The sequence below is a fragment of the Ursus maritimus genome, unplaced genomic scaffold, assembly GCF_017311325.1.
Source record: "Ursus maritimus isolate PB19 unplaced genomic scaffold, ASM1731132v1 scaffold_14, whole genome shotgun sequence".
Classification (NCBI taxonomy): domain Eukaryota; kingdom Metazoa; phylum Chordata; class Mammalia; order Carnivora; family Ursidae; genus Ursus; species Ursus maritimus.
Window position 1 is genome coordinate 55712922 of NW_024423786.1, and position 27890 is coordinate 55740811.

The 27890-nt window shown below is 44.5% G+C and overlaps 2 protein-coding genes, 1 long non-coding RNA gene and 1 pseudogene across 3 annotated transcripts in view; 2 read left to right on the forward strand and 2 right to left on the reverse strand.

The window, feature by feature from the left end:
* The window catches only part of LOC103681662 (zinc finger protein 77-like), a 74062-nt gene that overhangs the window by 33277 nt on the left and 12895 nt on the right, over window positions 1-27890 (reverse strand). The gene's annotated exons all lie outside the window — the stretch shown is intronic.
* On the forward strand, window positions 1195-13817 carry LOC103681665. The gene is made up of 3 exons (XR_573314.2): window positions 1195-1433; window positions 3758-3910; window positions 13139-13817. It is a non-coding gene; the product is annotated as an uncharacterized LOC103681665 (long non-coding RNA).
* LOC121102635 lies at window positions 3271-3380 on the reverse strand (annotated as a pseudogene).
* Window positions 19514-27302, forward strand: LOC103681666 (zinc finger protein 709-like). The gene is given in 5 exon segments (XM_040629654.1): window positions 19514-19638; window positions 24488-24614; window positions 25475-25535; window positions 26512-27045; window positions 27047-27302. Coding segments are annotated over 5 exon segments (819 nt in total). The 5' UTR covers window positions 19514-19635; the 3' UTR covers window positions 27141-27302.

A 27890-nucleotide genomic window follows, 5' to 3' on the forward strand; every position in this document is an offset into this window, starting at 1 on the left:
CACCCCATGGGATGTACGGAACATTCCTCAGGGCTCCTGGCTGCCCTAAAGCTAAGGAAAGAAAAACAAATAGTTAACTAACAGATCACAGTCCTGCAAGACCTGAGTCTCCCTCCGTTTACGCATGTCCTAGTGATTTGCAAGGAAGCAGTTTTCTTATCAATAGCCTGACTTCCAGAGACTCATAATTCAGTTTCCTGGAGCCCTAACATGACCATCCCCTCCATAAAATTGAGGGAGGCTGAGGCAGAAGGAAGCAAATAAAATAGAATTTCTTTTAAACCTGCAGCCCATTGACAAGGACTTGTGATGGGAGGAATGGGAGACTCGCAACTGTCTTCCGGTTAGCGCCATATGAGAGGGAGGGACAGCCTTGGCTTGACCATGACCAGGTCTCCAGCATCCTGGAGTCTTCTTTAGCATAAGACAGTCCTTCTGGACACCCCCTTTATCCTCACTTCCACCGCTCCCAAGTATATATCAGCCACCCCTCACAGCCCCAGTGCAGCAGCTCTTTCTGCCCATGGGGCCTGTCCCCATGCTAATAAACCACCAATTTCTTTTTTTTTTTTAAGATTTTATTTATTTATTGGACAGAGACAGCCAGCGAGAGAGGGAACACAAGCAGGGGAGTGGGAGAGGAAGAAACAGGCTTCCAGCAGAGGAGCCCGATGTGGGACTTGATCCCAGAACGCCGGGACCACGCCCTGAGCCGAAGGCAGACGCTTAACGACTGCGCCACCCAGGCGCCCCTAAACCACCAATTTTGCACCAAAGGCGCCTCAAGAATTCTTTCTTGGTGGTGGGCTCCGGACTCCACCCCACTGAACCTGGCCGATATCCCACAACCTCAGCATGGGGGCTTCTCCCTCATTCGTTTCGGGAGTTCCTGGCTGTGATGACTGCAGCCAGCTGTATCCCGCTGGTCCGTCTCAGAATGGGGGCTTTAAGGAATATTCCCAAACAGCTGCCCAAGGTCCTTTGATTTCAGGGAAGTTGCCTGTCTCCTCCCGCCTGACGCGGGCTGCCGATTGCCACTTTGGGGGAAAAACAGGGGCCCGCTCATCTGTCTGAGCCCAGGAGCTTTAAGGCAGGGAAGTCTTTCGTTCCGCCCTCCGGGCTTGTAGGCCGCCCGCCGCTTCTGCCCCTCCTCCCCCTGCTGTTCCCCTCCTCCCCCTTCCTGTCTCTGCAACACCCGGGGTGCGGCGGGCTCAGCGCCTCCGGCACCCTGGGCTCCAGCTCGTGCCCTCGCTGAGAAGGAGCCTAGAGCATCCCTCCCCGGACGCACACCCCCCAATTCAGACCTCCCGACGGGTGCCCCAGGAAAAAACTGACAACGGGGAACAGACTGATTGAAGCTAAGTTTCTTAGTTTCATTAAGGTAGAGCTGCCAGCATCAGACATAAAGCTTATTCCGCCAAGGTTTACGGAAGGTGAGAGAAGCTTATTGACCTCTGTTGCAACGAGTCAGCGAACAGATGGACTTGAAATAACGGTTAATTTTGTCTGTCTCATAAAGTTCTCACGGGTGATTGGTAGGCTAGATTTCAAAGTCTTCGGTAACCTGAAACCTTGAGGTTTTGCTCCATGAGATGTCCAACTGGGTTAAGCGGACTGGTTACCTGCCTTTTCCAAATAAGATAAACTACTGAAGAACTGATTATTGAACGCAGGTCTGCACATTTGGCGTCTTACTGTAGAGAACCTGAGGATACTTGGGTCTGTTAGTAAATAGGCTTTGTGCTTGATTGAAAGTGTGTACTACGGGAAAATGTGTGTTTTTAGAAATTACGGAGTGGTTTCTAAATTTGCCAACTAAAGAATTCTGGCCTAACCAGCTGCTCACAATGGGTTAGTTTTCACCGGAGACTAAGGTTTCCAAGAGTTAAAATTCTAATAAATGTAATTAAGCCTGATGGAAATGATGAGGAAAACAACTCTGTAGGAAAGTAGATGTGTAGGAAAGGTACAGAACTTGGAATACATTTTCTTGAGGGAAAAAGAAAGTAATTTTGCCCTAAAATGAGACCGGTTGTTTGGAGAGAAAAGGCATACAACAAAATCTGATTGAAAAAGAAAGTTGTAGAAGGTTTGTGAAGGGAAAGCTTTGGAAAAGAATTTTATGTGTGGTCAGGGCTCAGGTTGAAATGAATGGATATTAAAAGTACACTAGTCTAACATTGAAATTCTGCTCTTCTCTGGGTTAAAAAGACAAAGATTTCTTTGATTGTTGGTCTGCTCTTGATTAGCGAAGTTTTAAAAATTTTCTCTTCTCTTTATCTGCCCAGAAAACCAAAGCTTTGTTTTGTCTTTATCAGGTCTTCAATTACTTAAAGTTAAAACTGCTCAGAGGCACCTGGGTGGCTCAGTCCCTTAAGCGTCTGCCTTGGCTTGGGTCAGATCCCAAGGTCCTTGAATGGAGCCCAACACTGGGCTCCTTGCTCAGCGGGGAGCCTCCCCCCCGCCTTGCGCCCCCTGCTTGTGCTCTCTCTCTGTCAAATAAATAAAATCTTAAAAAATAAAAAAAGAAAAGAAAAAGTTAAAACTTCTCAGTGTTAAAGGAGCTAAACTTTGCCAACAATTACATAGCTTCCTATAAAACCCTTATTGCCACCTTGGTTAAATACAAATATTAAATTTATAATGATCTGTAATCCTATTTAGGCTTGTGCTTTAAAATTGTCTAAGGTTATTAACAAACCTCCTGAGATTGAAATGGTAAAGTTAATGAGGCTTGTCTATTTTGCATGTTAAGTTACTTGGATAGTACTGTCAAGCCTTAGGTGATAAGCCTTAGGTTGCATTGTATGGGTAAATGCTAGAACTATTCTAGAAAATATATGAAATTCCTGAAACTTTAAGGTGTCCTGGTATAAGATCAGTACTTGAATTATTGAAATGTGTGTCACAGAAATAACCCGATTTCCTTGGCAATTGCATTATAATGAACTCTTCTCTCAGCTCGTTAATCACGGCCGTCTCTGAGGGCTTTTTTGTCATTTATCGTTATTGTTCTGATGTTCTTACAAGTTGTGTTTCCTCCTCAAGGAGATTCAGAAGAAGGACTTTTTTTTTTTTTAATTTTAATGTTTTTTTATTACATTATGTTAGTCACCATGCAGTACATCCCCGGTTTCCGATGTAAAGTTCGATGATTCATTACTTGCGTATAACATCCAGTGCACCATGCAATATGTGCCCTCCTTACTACCCATCACCAGCCTATCCCATTCCCCCACCCCCTCCCCTCTGAAGCCCTCAGTTTGTTTCTCAGAGTCCGTAGTCTCTCATGCTTCACTCCCCCTTCTGATTACCCCCTTCTTTATCCCTTAACTTCTCTAGTAACAAACTATAGAAATGATCCCTGAAAGTATAGTCTTTCATAAGAAGGACTTTTGACACATCCAGGTTTCTGCTATCTTTAAAATCATAAAACTAAGCTGAATGAAAATTTCCAGAACTAACAGAAAAAGCTGCATCCAAACAGAACAAAAATTGACATAGGACTGAATGAAATGAGGAAGATGATAAAATATTCCTTTATGAACAAATTGAAACATTTAATTTTCTCCCTATCTGAACCCTCCAGGATTCAGAAACCCTCAGTGAGCATTATATTATAATCCTTATATATGATTATATCACATATGTGTATGATTGTGTATGTATGATATATTATATATCACATATATGTTATATATGACTATATTATAATCATTTGCATAAATTCGATGAGACTCTGTTCTCTCTGCTACAGGACACCCTTGGAAACACAGGTTATCCTACCAAGGATGTGTCATATTTGAGAGAGACATGACCAGACAGCTTTAAGGGACTAAGCTTGACTTTGTGGACCCTTGGAGATACTGGCCTGCTGCTTGGCTGACCGAGTTCCCAGCGGCTTTACCAGGTGAGGAGAGTGTGACTTCCTCGCAGGTGCAGGAGCCTCAGGGCTCCTGGGGGCGGCATGAAGAGGAATTCACCCACGTCTACAGGTATCGCCGGCAAGTCTGACAACAAGTATTTGTTGTCAACAATTATTTCTATTACTAAAAAGAACGTTTCTTGCTGGCCCATGGTAAACGTTACATGGGACTCTCCAGGTCATAAGAGGCCCTTCTCTTATTCTCAAACTATTAAAAAAAATTTTTTTAAGATTTTATTTATTTATTTGACAGAGACAGACAGCCAGCGAGAGAGGGAACACAAGCAGGGGGAGTGGGAGAGGAAGAAGCAGGCTCATAGCAGAGGAGCCTGACGTGGGGCTCGATCCCATAACGCCGGGATCACGCCCTGAGCCGAAGGCAGACGCTTAACGACTGCGCCACCCAGGCGCCCCTCAAGCTATTAAAATTTTAACTGAATATGCCAACCCACAGATGGGCCTCTAACAGTGGACAAGATCCACGTTCCATCGGTATGAGCAGGTGGTATCTATTTTTCTTCACCAGTAGGTTTAGAAGATGTCATATGGCACATGGAGGCCCTTGATAAATAGACAAATAAGGCCTTAAATGACTCTCAAAATAGCATTACATTAGTAAACATTAACATTACCCAAACGCATAAAGCAATTCTACAAAATAGGATGACACCGAATGTCTTCACGCGACACAGGAGGAACGTGTGGCATTACTGAAGCTGTATGTTGCATCTACACTCCAGATCGTAACAAAAATGTAAGAGGATTACCTACGGGTGTGAATAATCAAATCGGTGCTCTTACAGATCCCACACTGTCTCTTCATGATTGGTCACAATCCCGATCAGGAGGTGGACGGAGGGAGGTCTACTCATCACATTTCCTGTTTTTATTATAATGTTAATCCCAATTGGTCTCTTTCCCTTTGTTCCCTCCTGTTGTCAAGATACAAGCAGTTCCTGAGTCCTTTGCCCAGGCAACCACGATCCTTACTACTGGAAACAAATTCACCCCAATGTCTACTCCGGGCTCTACAGCAATGGCTTTCTGTGATAGTTACTTGTTGGGACAGATAGTGACCAATCTCAGCCCCGAGGTAGATGATGTAGTTTTTGAATGTAGGTGAGGTTTGGTGGGGTGAGGCCCAGAGCTGATGGCCAAGAAAAGAATTCTTGAGACGTCTTTGGTGCAACATGGTGGTTTTATGAAAGCACGGGGACAGGACCCATGGGCAGAAAGAGCTGCTGCACCGGGCTTGTGAGGGGTGACTGATGATATACTTGGGAGTTGGGGGTGAGGAAAAAGGTTTTCAAAAGAATTTTTGTATGCTGAAGAGGACCTACAAGATACTGGGGGACTTGCCATTGTCAAGTTAAGGTTGTTTTTCCCTCCAGTAAAGCATTAACATTAAGAGAGTTGGGAGTTTCCTTCTAGAAGTTAGGTTATTGATAAGAATGCTTTTTTTTCTTGTAAATCACTAAAACATTTGTCAACTGAGGGAGACTGAGTCCTGCAAGACTGTGATCTCTATCTGTTAACCATTAGCTTTTCCATTCCTTTAGTTGTAGGGCAGGCAGGAGTGCCTGAGGAATGTCACACATGTCCCTCCTGGGCAGGCTGCTGGTTTGCGGTGTCAGCTTGTGCTCTGTCCTCGGCTTGCCTTCTGCTCCCTCATCATAGGGACATCTCTGACCTCTATTGGCTTGAAGTTACAAAAGATGAGCCCTTAACCGTTCAACAACCTTAAAGATTTAAGGACTGAAAACTGATCAGGGGGGAAATGATGAGGGATAGAAGCAAACAAAAGTTCATCTCCAGCCCAGAAGGCTGGCCCACAGCCTGCATCATGCGGATAAGGATCAAATACTCACTGGGCGCTACATTCTCCAGAGGTCTACCGACAGCTGTTCATCTCACCTCTGTTAATACCGAATGAATGATAAGCCCCAGAGAAATCTTGCAAAGTAGTTTTATGAGTAAAAATTCAAAGACATTTATGATCTAATGCTCCCTTATGTCCCCTCCCCCTTGAGGACGAAGCATAGGACTGATGTCATGTGGGGTCTGGGAGTGAAAGGGCAGGAAAGAATTCTTGAGACATTTCCGGTGCAAAAAGGTGTTTTTATGAAAGCACAGGAATGGGACCCATGGGCAGGAAGAGCTCTCCGGGGATTTTGAGGAGTGACTGATTATGTACTTTTTAGTTAGTGGGCGTTAGGGATAGCGGAAGCCTCTAAGGAATTTGGAAGGAAGTCTTCCAGGACCTTTGCGAGGCTAGCTGCTGTTAAGATAAGGTTATTTACCACTGTCCAGTAAAACAAGTTACGAGAACCTTCAGCTGTCTGTCAGTGGGCCATATGTTTGGAGGATGATTGCCAACATATATCTTTTGGGGGGAGCATATAGAGTAGAGATAAAGGAAGTTTTCAAAGGGATTTTCATACGCTAAAGAGGATTTACAGGATCCTGGAGGAATGACTAAAGTCAAGCTAAGATTGCTTTTTGCCTCTAGCAAAGCATCAACATTGGGGCACCCGGGTGGCTTAGTCGGTAAGCAGCTGCCTTTGGCTCAGGTCATGATCCCCGTGGTGCTGAGATCAGCCCTGCATCAGGCTCCCTGCTTAGCGGGGAGTCTGCTTCTCCCTCTGCCCCTCCACTCACGCTCTCACTTTGTCAGATAAAGAGTGTTTTTAAAGCATTGACATTAAGGCAGTTGTGAGTTCCTCGAGGAATGTCATACTCTCCCTGCCCCAGGTGTGGATGGGCTGCAGGTTGTAAGAACATGTAATCTTCTCTACATTTCTTTTGCCTTTGTCCTCATCAATAACCGCAGCCTCAGACAAAAGCACAGCTCTTCTGGCCCACAGGTCCTGTCCTGGTGCTATAACAAAAGCACTTTTTTTTTTTTTTTAAGATTTTATTTATTTATTTGAGAGAGAGAGTGATCGAGAGAGAGCACAACCCCGGGGGGAGGGGGAGAGGGAGAGGGAGAAGCAGACTCCCCAGTGAGCAGGGAGCCCGATGTGGGACTCGATCCCAGGACCCTGGGATCATGACCTCAGCCGAAGGCAGATGCTTAACCAATTGAGCCACCCAGGCACCCACAAAAGCACCCTTTTTTGCACAGAGAATGTCTCAAGAATTCTTCCTTAACCATTCGCTTGTGGCCCCACCTCACGGGTGTTTCCCACCCCGAGCCCATCCCCCTCCTGCCCCAACGGGGGAGGACTCCCTTGTGTGTGGTGCCTAGTTCTTGTATCTTCGCCACCTACTGCTTATCAGGAAGTGGGGTTTGACTTAATTTTGACTCTCGAACTTGCAGGAAAAGAGTCAAATTATACAAGGAAGCTTGTTCTGCAGCCCCTCCGCCTGGTCTGTCTCGCTGGTGTCTGAGGCCCTGGTCACCCACCGAACTCCTCTATCCCAGCTCTTTGCAGCGTGCGCTCTTTCAAAACTGTTTTCACTCTTGTGGACTCTTGCTGCGACAATCATTCCTGGTTTTGTATCCAAGAGCGAACAATTTTTAGTTTTCCCACATGCTGGATGATGAGGTTGGGGACTATACGTGAGGTTCAGCGGGGTGGAGTCCGAAGCCGGCGACCAAGAGAGAATTCTTGAGGCGTCTTTGGTGCAAAATGGTGGTTTATTAAAGCCCGGGGACAGGATCCATGGGCAGAAAGAGCTGCTGCCCCGGGGTCATGAGGAGTGGCCCATTATATGCCCTCAAGTTGGGAGGGGGTTAGGGATAGCGTAAGTCTCTAAGGAATTTTGGAAGCAAGGTTTCCAGGACCTTGAGGGGGCTAGCTGTTGTTGGGAAACATCTAATAAAACCTCAGTCATGAGACCCTTCAGATGTGTATCGGTGGGCCATATGCTTGGGGGATGATGGCCAACATGTATCTTGGGGGGTGGGGGTTAGAGATAAAGGAAGTTTCCAAAGGAATTTTTATATGTTAAAGCAGACTTACAGGATCCTGGTGGAGGGGAGGGGGTCAGGCTAGGACTGCCTTTGGCCCTTAGCAAAGTATTAACATCGAGGCCACTGAGTCCCTAGAGGAATGTCACCGTGCCTGTTTCAAGGACTTGTCAATGGACTGTAGGTAGCAAGGAAACTTAACTGTGTCTACATACATTCCCTTCTGGAAGCTACGTTACTGATGGCTTTGTTCTTGTCAACTGCTAAGACATCTGTAAACTGAGGGAGACCCGAGTCTTGCAGGAGTGTGGTATCTATAGGTTAACTGTTTCCTGTCCTCTAGGGCAGCCAGGAGCGCCTGAGGAATGTCGGATACATCCCGGGGGGAGGGGCTGCAGGGTGTCAGCTTCTGCTTTGTCCTCTGCTTGCCTTCCGTTCCCTCATCACTGGAGAAACGCTGCTGTGCAGCAAGTTCCCATAACTGATGAGGGAGCAGAAGGCAAACGGAGGGCAAGGCACAGGCTGACACCCCAGAACCCCCTCCCCACGCCATGCCCCCACGCCTGACTCCCGGGTGGTATAAGGGTGACATTCCTCAGGCATTCCTGCCGGCCCTAAAACTAGNNNNAGGGAAAAAACCCAAATGGTTAACGGCTAGAGATCAGAGTCCTGCAAGGCCTGAGTCTCTGGCAATTCACCAACGTCTTAGTGACTGACGAGGAAAAAGCATTCGTACCAATAGCCTGAGACCCACAGACCATCTCCTGGAGTCCTAACATCACCCTCCCCTCCATAGTGATGTGGGAAACAAAAGCAGGAGGGAATGTAAATAAAATAGAATCTGTTTATAACCTGCAGCCCGGCGACAAATACTTGAGAGAGGCAGGTGGTAGCGTTCCTCCCGGGACCCGCCAATGGTCTTCACGTTAATGCCGCATGAGAACGGAAAACCACCTTAGCGTGACAATAGCCAGGCCTCGGGGATCCTGCGAGTCGTCTTTAGCATATCAAAGTCCTTCTGGAAACCTCCCTTTCTCCTTACCTGCCCCACCTCCCAAGTATGCAATCAGTCATCCCTCACTTATAATTCAGCTCCTTCCGCCCCTCAGGTCCTGTCCCTGTTCATTAATAAAATCACCTATTTGCACCAAAGACGTCTCAAGAATTCTTTCTTGGCCATCAGCCCTGGACCCCACCACCACTCCGGGCCCCATCAGTAACGTTCACATTTACTAAGAAATGCTAGTGGAATCTGTGATTTGACCCCCTACCATTATGTATATGTCGTCCCTAACTTCCTAGGACTGTCCACTTGCAGAATAACCTAATGTGTGAATTTTTGCCCATGGAGAATGGGAAAAAGGATCTCTGTGATTTTGTTGTGGAAAAATAAGAATCAGACCGGGGAGAGACCGAGTGACGCTCGGAGAAGTAGGAGACCTCGGATTTATTTTACGCCGGCGGACCCAAGGGAGCTCGTGCTCCAAATTCTGGGCCCCGGGCAACGGGGTTACAGGGCTTTTATAGGGGACCCCAGGCAGTCAGGCTCCAAGGGCCATGCTGACCGGTGGTAGATGGGTTTGAACTGGGGGAGTGGGGGCTGCTGTAGGCGGGAACAGGAGCGCAGGGAGCCTGCGGCGGGAAGCCTGTTTACAGCGGCAGCGAGGGCTGCTTCTCTCTTGCTCGCAGTAGGGCTTCTGGTTATCTCTGGCTTATCGTTTGTAACCTTCCGTCTTCTGGGGCCTCCTGGCCTGGGCCTGCTCTGGGCAGTTTCCCTCTTCAAGTTTACATTGTTTTTAACTCATTACTGAAACGATCAAGCATTGTTCCTCTGTTGTCTTTCACCAGCTGTTGAAGCCTTCAGTCATCTTTTCACCTCCATCCTGAGCTTACATCCTCTGGGTGTGGATCCTTTTCATTTCTTGATTCTGCAAATATCTCCTCTAAAATGGTGGCTTCTCTTTTCTTGCCTTTTATTCTACACCCTGACGGACTGGTCTTAACTTCAGTAGCATTGAGTTGACCAATCTCTTTGTTGCTTACATTTTTTTCTTCTTCTGAGAAGGAACTCCCAACTCAAGTGAGAAAAGTGCTTCTTGTAACTTCCTGTGAAACGATTCTACTTCAGCTGCTTGTCGACCACCAGGGCATGTGTAAACGGAGGGAGACTCAGGTCTTGCGGGACTGTGATCTCTGTTAGTTAACTATTTGTTTTCCTTTCCTTCGCTTTAGGGCAGCCAGGGGTGCCTGAGGAAGGACCCGTACATCCCATGGGGGGGGTGCAAGGTGTCAGTTTCTCCTTTGTCCTCAGCTTGCCTTCTGTTCCCTCATCACTACTACCTTGTTCTTCGGATGCTTCTGGGTATTCCTGGGTACTTGTTCTGCCACGGAAATTGTAGAGAGTTTTTGTAAGTACCAAAAACTCCCTGCTGGGGTTTTGATGAAATTTAATGAAAACTACAGATCTATTTGTTTAGAACTGATACCATGGCAGTGATGTGGTTTTGGAGTATAGGGGAGGTTCAGTGGGGTGGAGTCTGGAGCCGACGACCAAGAAAGAATTCTTGAGACGTCTTTGGTGCAAAATGGTGGTTTATGAAAGCCTGGGGACAGGGCGGGTGGGCAGGAAGAGCTGCTGCCCCGGGTTGTGAGGGTGGCTGATTGTATACCATGGGGTTGGGGGAGGTGAGGAAAAGGGAGGTTTCAAAAGGATTTTCATTTGTTAAAGAAGCCTCCCAGGACACCAGAGGCCTTGCCATTGTCACGTTAAGGTTGTTTACCCTTCTAGAGAGACATTAACATGAAGATAGTTGGGAGCTTCCTGGAGGAACGTTACACTCTGCCCCCTTTCCAGTATCTGCCAATGGGCTGCCGGTTATAAGGACATTTAATTGTATCTACATTTCCTTCTGGAAGCTGGGTTATTGATAGAGATGCTTTGTTCTTGGAGATTGCTAAGACCTTTGTAACCTGAGGGAGAAACTCAGGTCTTGCAGGATTGTGATCGCTACAAGTCAACCATTTGTTCTTCCTTTACGGCAGCCAGGAGTGCCTGAGGAATGCCACACATACCCCATCTGGGGGCAGAAGTTGTGGGATGTCAGCTTCCAGTGTGTGCCCAGCTTGCCTTCTGTTCCCGCATCAGCAGCGTTGAGTTCTGTTTTTTGTTTTTGTTTTTTTAAATATTTTATTTATTTATTTATTTATTTATTTATTTATTTATTTATTTATTTGACAGAGAGAGAGAGAGAGGCAGCTAGAGAGGGAACACAAGCAGGGAGAGTGGCAGAGGAAGAAGCAGGCTTCCCGCTGAGCAGGGAGCCCGATTGGGGGGGGGGGCGATCCCAGGACCCTGGGATCATGACCTGAGCTGAAGGTAGACACTTGACAACTGAGCCACCCAGGCGCCCCTGAGTTCTCTTTTTTTAAGAATATTATTCATGTTTCTATTTTTTTTTTTCAGTTGGCTTTGATGTCCTGATGATGTGGGAAACAAAGGCAGAAGAGAAGTATTAAATGTCCTTACTACTTAACAGCCCATTGACAAGTCCTCGAGACAGGCAGAGTGACCTTCCTCTAGGGACTCAGCTGCCTCAATGTTAATACCATGCTAAGGGCAAGAGGCAATCTTTTTTTTTTTTTTTTTAATGATTTTTTATTATATTATGTTAGTCACCATGCAGTACATCCCCGGTTTCCGATGTAAGGCTCGATGATTCATTAGTTGTGTATAACACCCAGTGCACCATGCAATACGTGGGCCCTCCTTACTACCCATCTGGGTCTATCCCATTCCCCACCCCCTCCCCTCTGAAGTCCTCAGTTTGTTTCTCATAGTCCATAGTCTCTCATGTTTCATTCCCCTTCTGATTACCCCCTTTCTTTATCCCTTTCTTCCCCTACCGATCATCCTAGTTCTTTTGTTCCATAGATGAGAGAAATCATATGATAGTTGTCTTTCTCTGCTTGACTTATTTCACTTAGCATTATCTCCTCCAGTGCTGTCCATGTTGTAGCAAATGTTGAGAACTCGTTCTTTCTGACAGCTGAGTAATATCCATCGTATATATGGACCACAACTTCTTAATCCAGTCATCTGGAAGCATCTCGGCTCTCTTCCACACATTTACACTATTGGTCAGCCCAGAACATTGGGTGCTAGCCCTTCTCTCACTACCTGTATCTTTGGGGTAAATACCCAGTAGTGCAATGGCTGGGTCATAGGGTAGCTCAATTTTTAACTTTTTAAGGGACCTCCACACTGTTTTCCAGAGTGGCTGTACCAACTTGCATTCCCACCAACAATGTAGGAGGGATCCCCTTTCTCCACATCCTCTCCAACAATTGTTGTTTCTAGGGCAAGAGGCAATCTTAACCCAACTTCCTTTATCTCTACCCCCCAAGACACATGACCCTGTACGGCTACTCTAACATATAAAAATTCCTTTGGAAACTTCCTTTATCTTTACCCCCCAAGACATATGTTGGCAATCATCCCCCAAGCATATGATATCTGAAGGTTTTATTAGACAATAGTAAATGATGCTTTCCCAACAACAGCTACCCCCTCAAGGTCCTGGAAACCTTGCTTCCAAAATTCCTTAGAGACTTATGCTGTCCTTAACCCCTCCCAACTTGAAAGTATATAATGGGCCACTCCTCATGACCCCAGTGCAGCTCCTTCTGCCCCCAGGGCCTGTCCCTGTGCTCTAAAAGAACCACCTTTTTGCACCAAGGATGCCTCAAGAATTCTTTCCTGGCTGTGGGCTTTGAACCTTAAGGTCTTTCCTACATCAGTGAAAGTTTTTATTATCCCATTGTGGTTTTTTATATGCCTCATTAGAATACGTTATGGACTTAATTGTGTTTGCCCCCAAAATTTGAAGCTCTGACCCCCAGACCCTTAGAATGTGACTGTATTTGGAGACAGGGCCTTGAATGAGGAGATTACATTAAAACAAGGCCACCGGGGTGGGCCCTAATCCAATGTGACTTGTGTACTTATAAAAAGAGGCGATAAGGCCATACAGACACAGAAACATGACCATGAAAAGATACAAGACAACAGCCATCTGATAGCCAAGGAGGGGCCTCAGAAGAAACCAGCCCTATGCATACCTTGGTCTGGGACTTCCAGCGTCTAGGAAGAAATAGATTTGTGAAGAAATAAATTTATGCCACCGACGACTGTGTTGTTTTGTTATGGAAGTAGCCTGACAAACTAAGACACAGTATGTTTAGCATTCATTATATATAGGCACACCTCGTTTTATTTTGCTTTGCTTTATTGCACTTTGCAGAAACTATGTTTTTACACATTGAAGCGTTGTGACAACCCTGTGTCCAGCAAGTGCGTTGGTGCCATTTTTCTAACAGCATTTGGTCACTTCACGTCTCTGTGTCACATTTTGGTGATTCTCACAATATTTCAAACTTCGTCATTACTCTTACATTTGAATTGCTGCAACCTCATGATAAAAATGGAACGGCTGAGGAGTTGCTTCTTACGGATGAGCAAAGAAGGTGGTTTCTTGAGACAGAAGCTGTTCCTGGTGAAGATGCTGGAAAGATTGTTGACGGGACAACAGAGGATTTAGATCGAACTTGAAAGTTCTGTGGGTAAAATGCTATCAAACTGCATTGCATGCTACAGAGAAATCATTCATGAGCGGAAGAGTCAACGGATGTGGCAAACTTCATGGTCTTATTACAGTAAATTGCCACCCCCAACCCCACCTCCAGCAGCCCCCACTCTGCTCAGTCAGCAGGCATCAACATCAGGAAGAGACCCTCTGGCAGCAGAATGATGAGGACTTGCTGAAAGCTCAGATTATGCATTTTTAGCAGTAAGGTAATTTTAATTAAGTCATGTGGATGGTTTTAGACATGATGCTATTGCACACTTAACAGAGTACAGTGTACTGTAAACATAACGTTTATATGTACTGGGAAACCAAAAAATTAATTTAACTCACTGTATTGCAATATTTGCTTTATTGTGGTGGTCGGGAACTGAGCGTGCAGTATCTTTGAGGTATGCCTGAACAGTTATTCCCTAACTACTACTGCTAGTGATAAGACGTTATTTTTTTTCTTTTAAGTAAAGCTATGCTCAATGTGGGGCTTGAATTCACAACCCCAAGATCAAGAGTCACATGCTGTACCGACTGAGCCAGCCATGTGCCCCAGAAATAAAAACTACTTTGAAAGGGCTTCCACTGGGAAGGTTGGTAAAATTTTAAGTGTCAAAATCAACAAGGAGAGCAACAGCCCATTGAATAATATAAGAAACCATGCGCCAAAATCCAATAGGAATAAATAAATAGGGGAAAAGGAAGGTCTTCTACACACTAGAAAGCAAACTAAAGAATGGAAAAAAATAATGGTGTTAGAAAAATTCCTTCATACATGTCATACTCATAATGGATTCAGGCAAGTGCCATCAACAACTATTGAAAATAGTTTGAAGAGGGGCGCCTGGCTGGCTCAGTCGATGGAGCATGGGTCTCTTGATCTCAGGGTTGTAAGTTGAAGCTCCATGTTGGATGTAGAGACAACTTAAAAATAAAATCTTTAAAAAAAAAAAGTTGAAGAAACACAGGATTTTCATAGTTTCAATGAAGATAGGCTGAGAAACAAAGAATGAAAATGATATTTTAAAAATGGAAAAAAAATGATCAAAGAGAAGGTAGCAGAAATGAAAGACAAGAAAAAATATGCATATTACCAGAATCCCTGAGGAAGGAAAATAAACAATGGAACAGAGCTAATAGAATGCAAAAAGACTTTTCCAGAAATAGAGAAGGATATGAATCTACAAATTGAAAAGGCCATTGGGTAAATTGACTTAAAGCAATGAATTCTAACACACAGCCAAGAAAAAACATTAGATTTCAAGGACAAATTTAAATCCCCAAGACTCTAGGCAGAAGAAGACGGGGAAGGAGGAGGAGAAGACAGAGGAGGAGGAGGGGGAGGAGAAGATAGGAGGAGGAGGGGGAGGAGAAGACAGAGGAGGAGGAGGAGGAGAAGACAGGAGGAGGAGGGGGAGGAGGAGAAGACAGGAGGAGGAGGGGGAGGAGGAGGAGGAAGAGGAGGGGGAGGAGGAGGAGGAGACAGAGGAGGAGGAGGAGGAGAAGGAGGAGAAGACAGAGGAGGAGTAGGGGGAGGAGGAGGAGGAGGAGGTGACAGGAGGAGGAGGAGGCAGAGGAGGAGGAGGGGGAGGAGGAGGAGGAGGTGACAGGAGGAGGAGGAGGCAGAGGAGGAGGAGGGGGAGGAGGAGGAAGGGGAGGAGGCGGAGGAGGGGGAGGAGGAGGAGGAGGAGGAGGAGACAGAGGAGGGGGAGGAGACAGAGGAGGAGGAGGAAGAGGAGGAGGAGACAGAGGAGGAGGAAGGGGAGGAGGTGGAGGGGAAAGAACAATTAGCTTACCTACAAAAGCGAAAGGAACTGAAATTGGGAGTTTCAAACTAACATGCTAAAAAAGCAAACAGCGAGACACCATTTTTAAAAGAACAGCTTAATGAAAGTAAGTGTGAGCCAAGGATTCGATATCCACCCAACCTGTCCTTCAAATACCAAGGCTACTGAAAAGCATTTCAACATACAAGAACTTAGGGAAATCTGCCCCCTTAGGCCCCTCTTGTGACCCACTAGCACAGGAACTTCATCTAAGCAAGTGATATCTGAGAAAATTCAGCCAAGGCACTGATGGTGAGCATTTTAAAAAAATATAAATATACATCTAATAATAGAGCAAAGATGGAAAGGGGGTGGAAGACTAGGTTCAAATGTTATGGATCATGACCAAGTAGAAAGAACGCAACTAGAATGGGAGAAGGAAGATGAGAAAAGGAAGCAGTGGACTCACTGCCGCCTAGGGAATGGGAAGACATTAAAGCATACAAAAGCAACCCCGATAAACTGGACAGTAAAAAGATAAAGAAAAAAAACACAGAACTAAGTGCTTTAAAGAGGCATTAAGTACAAAGACAACAGAACAAAATTACAAACACTGTTAAATAGCAAAAAGGGAGTATTAATAAAAGAGCGAAGTACAGCTTTCTGGTTGAGGAAGACACATAGCAAATGATACAAAATATATATAATTATAAAAAGTTACAACAGCCTAGAGCCAACGGCACTCGGATAGCCACGAGCACACCCAGGGCCCGGATCCTGGTTTCTCAAACCATTCTCCAGTAGAACCAGGGCTCCCTGGAGAAAGTATTGATTCTAGGACTGGGGCTAGGACTAGAAATACACAAGATGAGGAGAACCTGGAGAAGCATGTACAGCCAGAAATTATACAAGTGCTACAAAACAAAACAAAAACCCCCACAAAGTTGGAGGCATGTCAGAAGGATGTGTGAGCTGAACAAAAGAGCCCACCCCCCCCCCCCACCGTGGCCAAAGCTGGAAAAACTTGAGCAACAAAATAAATCATGACGTTTTGGATTATAACCCAAAGTATAAAATAAATATCCATGAGTTCATATTGATATAACTAATTGCATAAATACATAAAGGGGGTAAATAGGCAAAACTCCGATGCAGAAGAATTCAAGAAAACTTACTAAGATACTCAGCCCTCAAGGAAATGCAACACAACTCCCCACTCCTAAGTGAAAGCCACGTGACTTCCCTCTAAAGAGTACAGGATGGAAGGGCTTAAAGTTTACAGTGGAGACACCTGACAAACACACTTCAGCCAGGTGACCAAGGTCAATGACAGTGATAAGTCATGGTGGTAGCATGTACTCTTGACATGATGGGATGAAAACGGCTAAAACTTTACCTGTATGGTCTTCCTCCCAAAACCCCATAGCCCCACTCTAGTCATGAAGAACAGTATCCGTCATATTCCATAGAGGGACAAGCTACCTGCCCAGTCCTCCTCATAACGAGGTCATCAAAGACAAGGAAAGTCTGAGGAATTGTCATAGCCCAGGGGAACTTAGGGAGACATGATGACTAAATGTCATGTGGGGTCTTAGATGGGGTCCTGTGACAGAAAAAGGACATCAGGTGGAAACTAAGGAAGTATGAATAAAGCATGGACTTTAGTTAATGATTATGTGTCAACATTGTTCATTAATTGTAACCAATATGCCAAAATAAGATAAAATATTAACCATAGGACAAACTGGATATAGGATATATGGAACAATTCAATAATATAATAGGCTCACGAACTTTCCCTGCATTTCCCCTGCACTCCCAGTGTCAGACACGCACCTGTCTGTACTCTATCTGGACAAAGATCAGGACTGTTGATCTAGCAGGAAGACAACACAGACAAGTGCAGTGAAGTGCCTGCCAGATAAAGGGAAGTTGATCCTGACTGTATCTGCTAGCAGAATAGGCAGAAAGCATTTGCTAACCCAAAAGCCACCTGTCGGACGCCAGGAGCTGGTTCACCTGCACCAGCAGAGATGCCGCATTCGAGACATAGCTGTGAGAAATACACCAACCTGCATCTCTGAGTATCTGGATGGCAGTACTAATATCTGCAACCCCTCCGTGAATGAGGTGCTGCTTCAGCTTTACGATCTTAGGGAGCAATTGTAGAAGCATCCCTTTGACCTTCTCCTTGTAATAAGCCTCAAGGAATCAGTTAGGAAATCAAAACTGCTATTTTGCTAGTTAATATGTCCACCTATTCCCATTATCCATTCTGGGCCCGAGGAACTAACCTATTCTCACGTTTTTATTAGGCATTTGTAATTTATAATTTTTCTAACTTTCTGTGCATAGCCTTTGCACATTTTATTGGATTTCTACATTTTGCATTTGATTTAGAATAGCTCTTAAAAATATTAATGATAGTGTCCTTTTTTACTATAATATAATTAAAAACATTTCCCAGTTGGCATTTCTTTCATCTTCTACTATTAGACATTTTAACTTTTTATTTTTCAAATAATCATTTTATTTATATTTTTTGGATGTCATAAATTTCACTTCCTAAGTATAGAGAAACACTGATGTTTTCTTTTAGGATTTTTGTTTTCTTATGTCTAATTTTTTAGTCCATCTGGAACTTGGTTGTACTAGAAGAGAGGGCTATAGGTTGAATCATCTCTTGCCATAAATTATATATTTTTTATATTTTTTAAATATTTTATTCATTTATTTGCAGAGAGAGAGAACAAGCAGGGGGAGCAGCAGGCAGAGGGAGAAAAAGACTCCACACTGAGCAAGGAGCCCAATGTGCACTCGATTCCAGGACCCTGGGATCATGACCTGAGCCACACACAGACACTTAACCAACTGAGCCATCCAGGCGCCCCTAAATTATATATTTTATTATATTCTTGCATCTGTTTATACATTTCCAAGGGCTATCTGTTACAGAATTTCTCAACATTGGCATTATTCGCATTTTGGGTCAAATAATTCTTCTGGGGGGCTGATCCTGGGTATTTTAAGATGTTCACAGCGTCCCTGGTGTCTCCTTACTAGATGCGTTTATTATTCCCTCTTCACATCCCCAGCAGTGAACCAAAAATACCTCCAGATATTTCCATATATCCCCGAGGGGAAAAATCAGCCCTGCTTGGGAACTACTGGTCTCTTCTTATAATGGCAATAGGCCATTTCAATTATTTGTACTCATTCATTATTTTAATTGGTACATCTGATCAGAAAATTCTTCATTCTTCATTTGCAATAGTTGCCTAGCTACTCCTTGCACTACTTTTCAGAGATTCTTTTAGAATTAATTTATTATGAGGCACAGAGAAGTTCCTGATGAAAATTTCGTTGGAAATTATGTACCATGAAAATGACACCTCTGTCACTTCATCAGGAACACTTGGAATTGTTCTTACACAGATCCTGCACGTGGTGTTAAGCCTATTCTTCAATATTTTATACATACATACATGTGTGTGCGTATATATCATGAAAATGCAATTTTAGTCCAATAATATATCATATATTGTAAATATTTAATGGTATCTACTAAATTGACTCTTTCATCAGCTCTCACGGTTTTATAGTTTTCTCTTTAGTTTCCTCAAGAAAGCAAAGCTATCACCTCTAACCACCACCCCTGCTTCTGTCCTATTGTGTACACTGATCATCCTTACGGATGCAGAGGCTTGAGATCTGAGTTGCTGCGGACACAGACTGCCCAGAAAATCACCGAGGGAAGGACAAAGAATATAAATGGAACACTCGCAGGAAAAACCCTAATCACACATTAAAACGACAGAAATGAAATCTTAAAGCAGCCTATCAGAGTAAGATGCTTTAAGTGTACTTAATACACATTTTTAAGAATCAACTCCTGTCCTGTCCGGCTCCACGCAGCGGGCGCTCCGCGGGGACTTGAGTCGGGACATCCCGGCCCAGGAGGAGGACGCAGGCGGAGCGCCGCGCTGCGGGGAGACGCCGGGAGCGCTGCACTGTGAGCTGATTCTGCTCAGAGCGCGCATCCCGGAGATCACGCCAGGCAGGGTTAGGGCTCAGAAGCAGAAAGGCGTTTCTGCCCGGCCTGGCTACGTGACCTCCGCCCCCTCCCGTCACTCAGACTGGGGCGGTGCACACAGGAACATTACCCAATCACAGGCACTGGGACCTAGAGCAGTGTCGAATCAGGAGCCGTGGAAGAGGGTGTGCCCGGAGTACTGTCCAATCAGCACTGTCCGATCGCCCTCGCTTGGGACGTCGCTCTCCTCCCGCGGCGGGCCCCTGGGCACGTGCCCCGCGCGGCCCCAGGTGTCCGCTGCGCTAGGCTCTCACCTGCCTGAGCCACGGAGGCGCGGGGAGGGGGACCGGGAGCGGGGCCGCGAGATGGTGAGTGCGCCGGCCCGGGCCGAGATCCAGAGGGGCTGACTCGAACCGGCTGGCGGCGGCCGCGGTGTATTAAATATTGCTATACATTAATATTATATCGCTCATTGCTTAAGATGCAAGGACATGAATTTTGATTTTTCTATATTTTCTATTAATTGAGTAAAATGTACTAATTTTTGGATCAGTTTTTAGACATTCTTGCATTTCCTGAAATAAAACGAGTTTGGAGCTTAGGTGTGTTTATTATGCACATTATTCATTACTCTATGTAGGGCAGTAACATGTGGAATTTTTTTTTATAGACTTTTGCACTTATATTTGTTATATTTAACTTCCCCCCCTAGTTATATTGCTCTGCTGTTAGCATATCTCTGAAAAAGGAATTATTTTCTACATGTAGAATCATTAACCCCTGTAGTATTTAGTGCAGCTGGCCTGTAAAACAGTTTGGGATTTTTGTTTTCTTTGTGTAAATATTTTAAAACACTTTTATTTTCTTTAAGCTACTTTAAACTTTCAACAACTGAATACTATGGAAGTACTCAGAATTTTATGTATTTATTTTTAAAGACTTTATTCATTTATTCACTTACTTATTTGAGGGAGAGAGAGTGCTCCTGTGAGCGGGAGGAGCAGAGAGAGGGGGACAAACAGACTCTGCACTGAGCATGGAGCCCGACATGGGGCTCCATCTCATAACCCTGAAATCATGACCAGAGCCAAAATCAAGAGTTGGGTGCTTAACCAACTGAGCCACGCAGGTGCCCCTGGAGGTACTCATAATTTTGAAATGTTAGATCATTCCCCTCTTCTTATGTTTAATCCCTAGAACATTCCTACCTGTGCCTGCGTTTTCATTCATAACTTTATTTGCCCATGCTTTGTTTTTCGTGAAGAAAATTGTCAAAGGTTTGTCAGTTTGATCCATTTTCAGGAGATATATTTTTTGCCTCCTTTTTATATTGTTAATTTTGCCCTTCACATTTCTTTCTACTCTTTCTTCTTTAATGCAGCTGCTCTTTTTTCAAACCCAGAAGCTCATTTGTAGCCCATTGATACAGATGGTCTTTCTGCTCTTGGCTCAGGACACTTTGATTCCAGTGCCTCCTTGGACCAGACTTCTATGATTCCAGTGTCTCTCCACTGGGACATGGTGAAGTTGACCAGCACTTGTGATCTTTCTTGAGACCTTGTGAAATTGTGACATTCAGCTTCTAATTCTTAAGAGTTGAAAAATGCAGTGGTATTTAACAATAAATCAAGCCCCCAAAAACAACAATCAAGCCAAGGTATCCATTTCCCGTGTTACTCACATGGTTATTTTACTGTTTGGGGGGTTTTTGTTTTGTTGTTGTTGTTTTTAAAGATTTTTATTTATTTATTTGAGAGAGACAGTGAGGGAAGAGAGAGAGCACAAGGTGGGGGGGGGGAGGCAGAGGGAGAGGCAGACTTCCCACTGAGCAGGGAGCCTAACGTGGGGCCTGCTCCCAGGACCCGGGGATCATGACCTGAGCCAAAGGCAAGACGCTTAACCGACTGAGCCACCCAGGCACTCGTTGTTGTTTTTCAAAGATTTTATTTATTTGAGAGAGAGAGAGAGAGAGAGAACTAGTGGGGGGAGGGCAGAGGGAGAGGGAGAGAGAGAGAGGCAGACTCCCTGCTGATCCCAGGACCTGGAGATCATGACCTGAGCTGAAGGCAGACCCTCAAGCATCTGAGCCACCCAGGCGCCCCATGGGTTTTCTTGAAGTATAGTTGACACACAATGTTCCGTTAATTTCAGGTTTACCACATAGTGATTCTACAAGTCTGTACGTTATGCTGTGCATGAGGTTATGTTCACAAGTGTAGCCACCATCTGTCACCATATGAAGCTATTACAATACCAATGACGGTATTTCCATGCTGTACCTTTTTTTTTTTTTTTAAGATTTTTATTTATTTATTCGACAGAGATAGAGACAGCCACCGAGAGAGGGAACACAAGCAGGGGGAGTGGGAGAGGAAGAATCAGGCTCATAGCGGAAGAGCCTGATGTGGGGCTCGATCCCATAATGCCAGGATCACGCCCTGAGCCGAAGGCAGACGCTTAACCACTGTGCCACCCAGGAGCCCCCATGCTGTACCTTCTAACCCCATGAGTTATTCCGGAAGCCTGTACCTCCCACTCCTCTTCACCCATTTTGCCCATCTTCCTACCCCTTCCCCTCTGGCAGCCATCAGTCTGTTCTCTGGATTTATGGATCTGTTACTTGTACTGTTTTGATTTCACCCTGCTCCAGTTTGACTTGCTCACCCTCTCATTCCATATGGCTTCACTGTCTGTATTGTATTTACAGCACTTACCCTTCACCTAGATTATAGATTTCCTTATTTCCTCCCCCATGAGAATTTAAGACACAGGTGGTTCAGAATGTTCCTCTTTCTTTAAAGCACTGCACCTCTGTAGCTTCACGCAGTAGGAATTACCGCCTGAACAGACTGTTAGCAAACGAATGAATCAGAGTTACAGGTGTATAGAGAAGCAACTCTCCTGAGACGCCGGTGAGGCTCAGCTGGTTAAGCATCTGCCTTCGGCTCTGGGATCAAGCCCCACATCGGGCTCCCTGCTCAGCGGGGAATCTGCTTCTCCCTCTCCTTCTGCCCCCCCTCCCCCTGCTCATGCTCTCTCTCACTGTCTCAAATAAATAAATAAAATCTTTAAATATATATAATTAAAATAAATTTCAACACATCTTCCTTTTTATAAGGTGATTACAAGAACATTCAAATTTAGATACATTGTATTGTCTTCCTGTCTGACGGCACTGCTCTAGATCAGGGGCTGGCAGAGCACAGGCCAAATCCAGCCTGCCGCTTATTTTATAAATAAAGTTTTATTGGCACACAGCCACAGCCATTCCTTTACTTGTTGTCTGTAGCTACCTTTGTGCTACGAAGGCATCGCTGAGCATGTTGCAACAGAAACCACGTGGCTGGAAAAGCCTAAATGACGTACTGTCTGACCTTTATATACAGCCTGCGGACCTCTGCTGAGTAACAGCCGTAATCATATCGTAAGGTATATGTATGTACAGAAATGCCGCTACTGGGACTTTAGGCTTTAAAGGGAACCAGGCTTACGACATTCAAATTGGGTAACACTGAGTGTGTTACCGACTGTCCTTTTAGCTTTCCCTTGTTATATACTGATTATAATGATATCTACTTGGGAGATTTTTTGAGAAACAAATACGCTAATGGTTGGAAATCTCTGTATAAAGTATTTCACACATCAGGGATGCTCAGTAGTACATAGTATTGTTACTATTGCCTTGAGACTGCTGTGGGCTTTGATGGCTTTAAAATATCACCTGACACATGGGGCGCCTGGGTGGCTCAGTCGTTAAGCGTCTGCCTTCGGCTCAGGGTGTGATCCCGGCGTTCTGGGATCGAGTCCCACATCAGGCTCCTCCGCTGGGAGCCTGCTTCTTCCTCTCCCACTCCCCCTGCTTGTGTTCCCTCTCTCTCTGGCTGTCTCTCTCTCTCTGTCAAATAAATAAAATCTTTAAAAACAAACAAACAAAATATCACCTGCCACACAGCAGTGGAAGAGTTGATTTTGTCTGTGGATAAAAATCTGTTGTGCGGCACTGGATAGCAGTGTGCTGAGCCTTCTGGTTTTGCTGCGCACCTGTGCCTGCGGAAGCAGTGAAATGATGCACGTTCTCAAAGGCCAGGCTTTCTGGGGATCCTGCAGGCCAGCGGAATCCATGTTCCGGGGCTGGGCAGTTATCCTTTTGGCATGCCAAAGGTGTGGAATGCTTGTTATGTGGAGAGACCCAAGAGGCTGGTGTATAAGTCAGTGCCTCTGGATTTTCAGACAGTGGGAATCCGTGTTCTGGAGGAGGGTGCTGCCTGATCCTTTATGCATTTTATGATCTCAGTAAATTCACAGGCAAACCCTTGTGGACTTCGGTTAATTCACTTCTACAGTGGAACTCATACTGCCTCTTCACAGGCAGAGAGAACCAGGGCACACTTCTCTGGGACAGACAAGGCTTCTCTGGCATCTTGGGAGGTCAGTCTGTGTGTTGAGGGAGAGCCATCGCCCGGAGCTGGTGGTTATCAGCACCCAGGCCATGAATGCAGGCCCCGTGGTGAGGGCTGAACTCCTGTCTAGCTCCAGTTTGTCGATACACTGCCTGTCTCCTAGAGAGGATGTAGGACAGGAAGGATTGCTGTTTCATAGAAAAACAGGAGACAGATAAATATTACTGCCTCTCATACAGAATATTATTCCACTAGGTGGACCTGCCAGTTTATAGTGCGTTGGAGTTCAAGGACATAGATCTATCTCAGGCCTGGGCTGAAGGTTGGGCATAACCAGGCTCCTTAAGAATCAAATGGTTGGTGAGCAGAAAAGCAGGAAATGCTCCCAGGCCCTTGACATGTTTCCACTCATTAAAACCTCATCTAGGTCCGATGTTAGTGCTGAGGCCTGTAGTGGACAGTGAAGAAAGACAAGAAATCCTTGTTTTATTTGTATAGTATTTCTTTCATATCTCTGATATATTGTGGACTGTTCTGGACCCTTCAGAAGAGTGAAAATAGTCACAAATTGTGGCAGGATGAGATCATTAGAGATGCTATTAAATCTATAAGGCCAGCTGGCACCCCTGAGGGTTCAAGTGCTTAATACAGGGGAGGAGATAGAATGACAAAGCCCGAGAGTAGATGGGAGGCCACAGAACTATGTGTGAACTTGCTGTGAATCAAGTCTTGGTTCCCCAGTCAACCTCTCCCTTCCTCCTGCACACACCAGTGGAGAATGGTACCTTGTTGAACCAGAATCTGTGGGATGTTTCAGGACTCAGTGGTCTTTGCGGACGTGGCGGTGGACTTCACCCCGGAGGAGTGGGCTTTGCTGGACGGTGGTCAGAGGAGGCTCTACAGAGACGTGATGCTGGAGACCTGCAGGAACCTGGCCTCCCTGGGTAAGCATGGCTCCACCCCTTCATGTACTCTCTAGACTATAAGTTCCTGCAAGCTTTGAGCTTGTTCCAGAACTTGAGCTGAACAATGGGACTTTATTGCTAAGGAAGACAGACACGGTCACATCACTAGAGCATATAGTCTAATAACTTTCTAATGTACATATTTGAACCTGCTACTTTCTCTCCTAAATGTTTTTAGCCTCTATAAGGATTATAACTCTGTGCCTTAAGAGGAATAAACATTACATTTGGAAATGTTGATTAGAACATAACTTACTCTTCTTCCTGAGGACGTTGAATTGTTTCAGATACCTCAGCATCTTTTTTTTTTTTACTTTTCATCCATCCTCACAGATGTCCTTGGTCACACTGAAAAACCTTTCCTGTTTTCTCTTTTACAGTATTGAGCATGTGCATTTTGTCCAATTCCTTCCCATGTTGCTTTCCTAACAACAAGGCATTTATGTCACCATAGGTCTCGATCTTCATGGAAGCATTTCCAGTAAATTGCCCACCACTTTGGCCTCTTGTCCTTATTGTTGTCAATGTCCTGAAACAGCCAAAGCTCTTCAACGTTTGTTGTGTTTTTTTTGCTCAAAACGACATTCTTCCTTATAAAATTTGTTTAATTTTTGGATCACTATTTGAAAGGAAATGTACGTTTCCAACGTATTTTTTTGCCTTCATCTCACCAGTTCTTTCCAAAGAAAGAAAGTAAATTTTGTTGCTATTTTTCATATAATGACACTCAACTTAAAATCAGTAGGTCAGATCCTTTATAGCATATGTTTAGGGAAGACATATGACATGAATGGAATATAGAAAGATTCAGAAGGAATATTCCTGGTTCTTCATTGTAGGTAAAATCTGGAAATGCCCCGGCATTGAACATCAGCACAAGAATCAGGGGACATGTATGAGGTGAGTGGCATAGACTTGAAAGAAAGTAGGTCTTGGGAGAGTCTGCGTATGCCATGATAGAAATGTGTGTGTGTGTGTGTGTGTGTGTGTGTGTTTGTTGGTGTGTGTTAATGTGTGTGTGTGTGTGTCTGGGTTTGTCGGTGTGTGTGTGTGTACATGTAGGTATACATCAGATATTAGGTATTCACAGAGAATTTTCACCAATTTTATAAATGTGGTGCACATGTTGATTATTTGAGACAGTTCCACTGCAAACAGCTTTCGGGAAACAAAACCCAATCTGTAGAAAACGCTGAAAATGGTACATGGGATTGAGCCCTCAGAGCATTCAGTTTATATACCACTTTACAACAATTCTGACAGGGCAGGAACTGTACATTCACTGAAAATGGTAAAAATGTAATCCTATTAATCATTAAAAGCCATCAATGAATTGTGAGCTAACCACTGGTAACATGATGCCTATTTTTAACAGGTGTCATGCGGTGGAGAGACCCTCAGAAAATATTAAAAGTAATCAGTGTGGAGAAACCAACCAGATTACAAATTTTATTATGCACAAGAGACTGTCTACTGGAGTCAAATCCTATGAATACATTAAGTTTGAAAAAGCCATCATGGATACTAAATCCCTTCAGAGTCCCATAACATCACCTCAACATAGACAGAAACCCTATCAGTGTAAGGAATGTGGGAGAACTTTCATTTGTTACTCATCATTTAGGGCACACTTAAGAGCTCACACTGAAGAGAAACCCTACCCATGTAAAGAATGTGGAAAAGCCTTTATATACTTCTCCAAACTTAGGGTCCATATAAGAACCCACACTGGAGAGAAGCCTTATGAATGTGAGAAGTGTGGGAAAACCTTCAGATCTCCCTCAAACCTCTGGACACATAGGGAGACTCATACTGTTGAGAAACCCTATACCTGTAGAGAATGTGAGAAATCCTTCTCTTCTCCCTCGTCTCTTAGGAAACATGCGAAGGTTCACGGTACAGAGAAAGCCTATGAATGTAAGGAATGTGGGAAAGCCTTTCTTCATTCTTTTTACCTGATCATACATGCAAGAATGCACACTGGAGAGAAAGCCTATAAATGTGTGGAATGTGGGAAGGCCTACAGTTGGCTCTTGGACCTTAGGATTCTCATGAGAACACACTCTGGAGAAAAGCCTTACAAATGTAAACAGTGCAGGAAATCCTTTAGTTCCCCTTCATCCTTTAAGGGACACTTGAGAACTCACACAGGAGAAAAACCGTATACATGTAATGAATGTGGGAAAGCCTTCAGCAGTCTCTCGTACATTAGAACACATGTGAGAATTCACACTGGAGAGAAGCCTTATATATGTAAGCAATGTGGGAAAGCTTTCAGTTGGTCGTCATCATTTCGAGGACATTTGAGAACTCACAGTAGAGAGAAACCCTATGAGTGTAAGGAATGTGGTAAAGCCTGCAGTAGACACTCATCCTTACAAAGACATGTGAGAATTCACAGTGGAGAGAAACTCTAAATGTAAGCAGTGTGGGAAAGACTTCTGTAGTCCCCTATCCTTAAAAAAAGACAGCAACTCCCACAGGAGGGAAACCCGATGTCAGTAAATGTGAAAAAACCTTCATGTAAATTACATCACATATTGTGCACAAAAAATTGCATACTAATAGAAAATTTTTATAAGCATCTTATATTGTTGGCTTTACTGGTGCCTTGTTCTTAAAATAGACTCCTATCACATTATTTCCAATTCTTTTTCAGATTTTATTTATTTGACAGAGCACAAGCAGGGAGAGCAGGAGAGGGAGAAGCAGGCTCCCCGCTGAGCAGGGAGCCCAATGTGGGGCTTGATCCCAGGACCCTGGGATCATGACCTGAGCCGAAGGCAGATGCTTAACCGACTGAGCCACATAGGCACCCCACATTATTTCCAATTCTTTCTGAGAAAAACATTTAGGAGATAAATAATTCCTTTAAGTATTACTTTGCCAAGGCAGCCCTAACAAATTGCCACAAGGTTAGTAACTTAAACAGAAATTTATTCTCTTCCAGATCTGGAGGCTAGAAGTTGGAAATCAAGGTGTCATTATGATTGGTTCCTTCTGGGGCCCCTGGGTGGCTAAATTGTTTAAGCGTCTGCCTTTTGATTTCGGCTCAGGTCATGATCTCAAGAGTTGTGAGACTGAGCCCCACATGGGGCTGCACGCTGGCCATGGAGCCTGCCTAAGAGTCTCTCTCCCCCTCGGTTTCCCTACCGTCTGCTCATGCTCTATTATTTACATAAATATATTATATTTATATGTATATTAATTTATATTATATGTAATTTATATAAATTACATAAATATATTTTATAT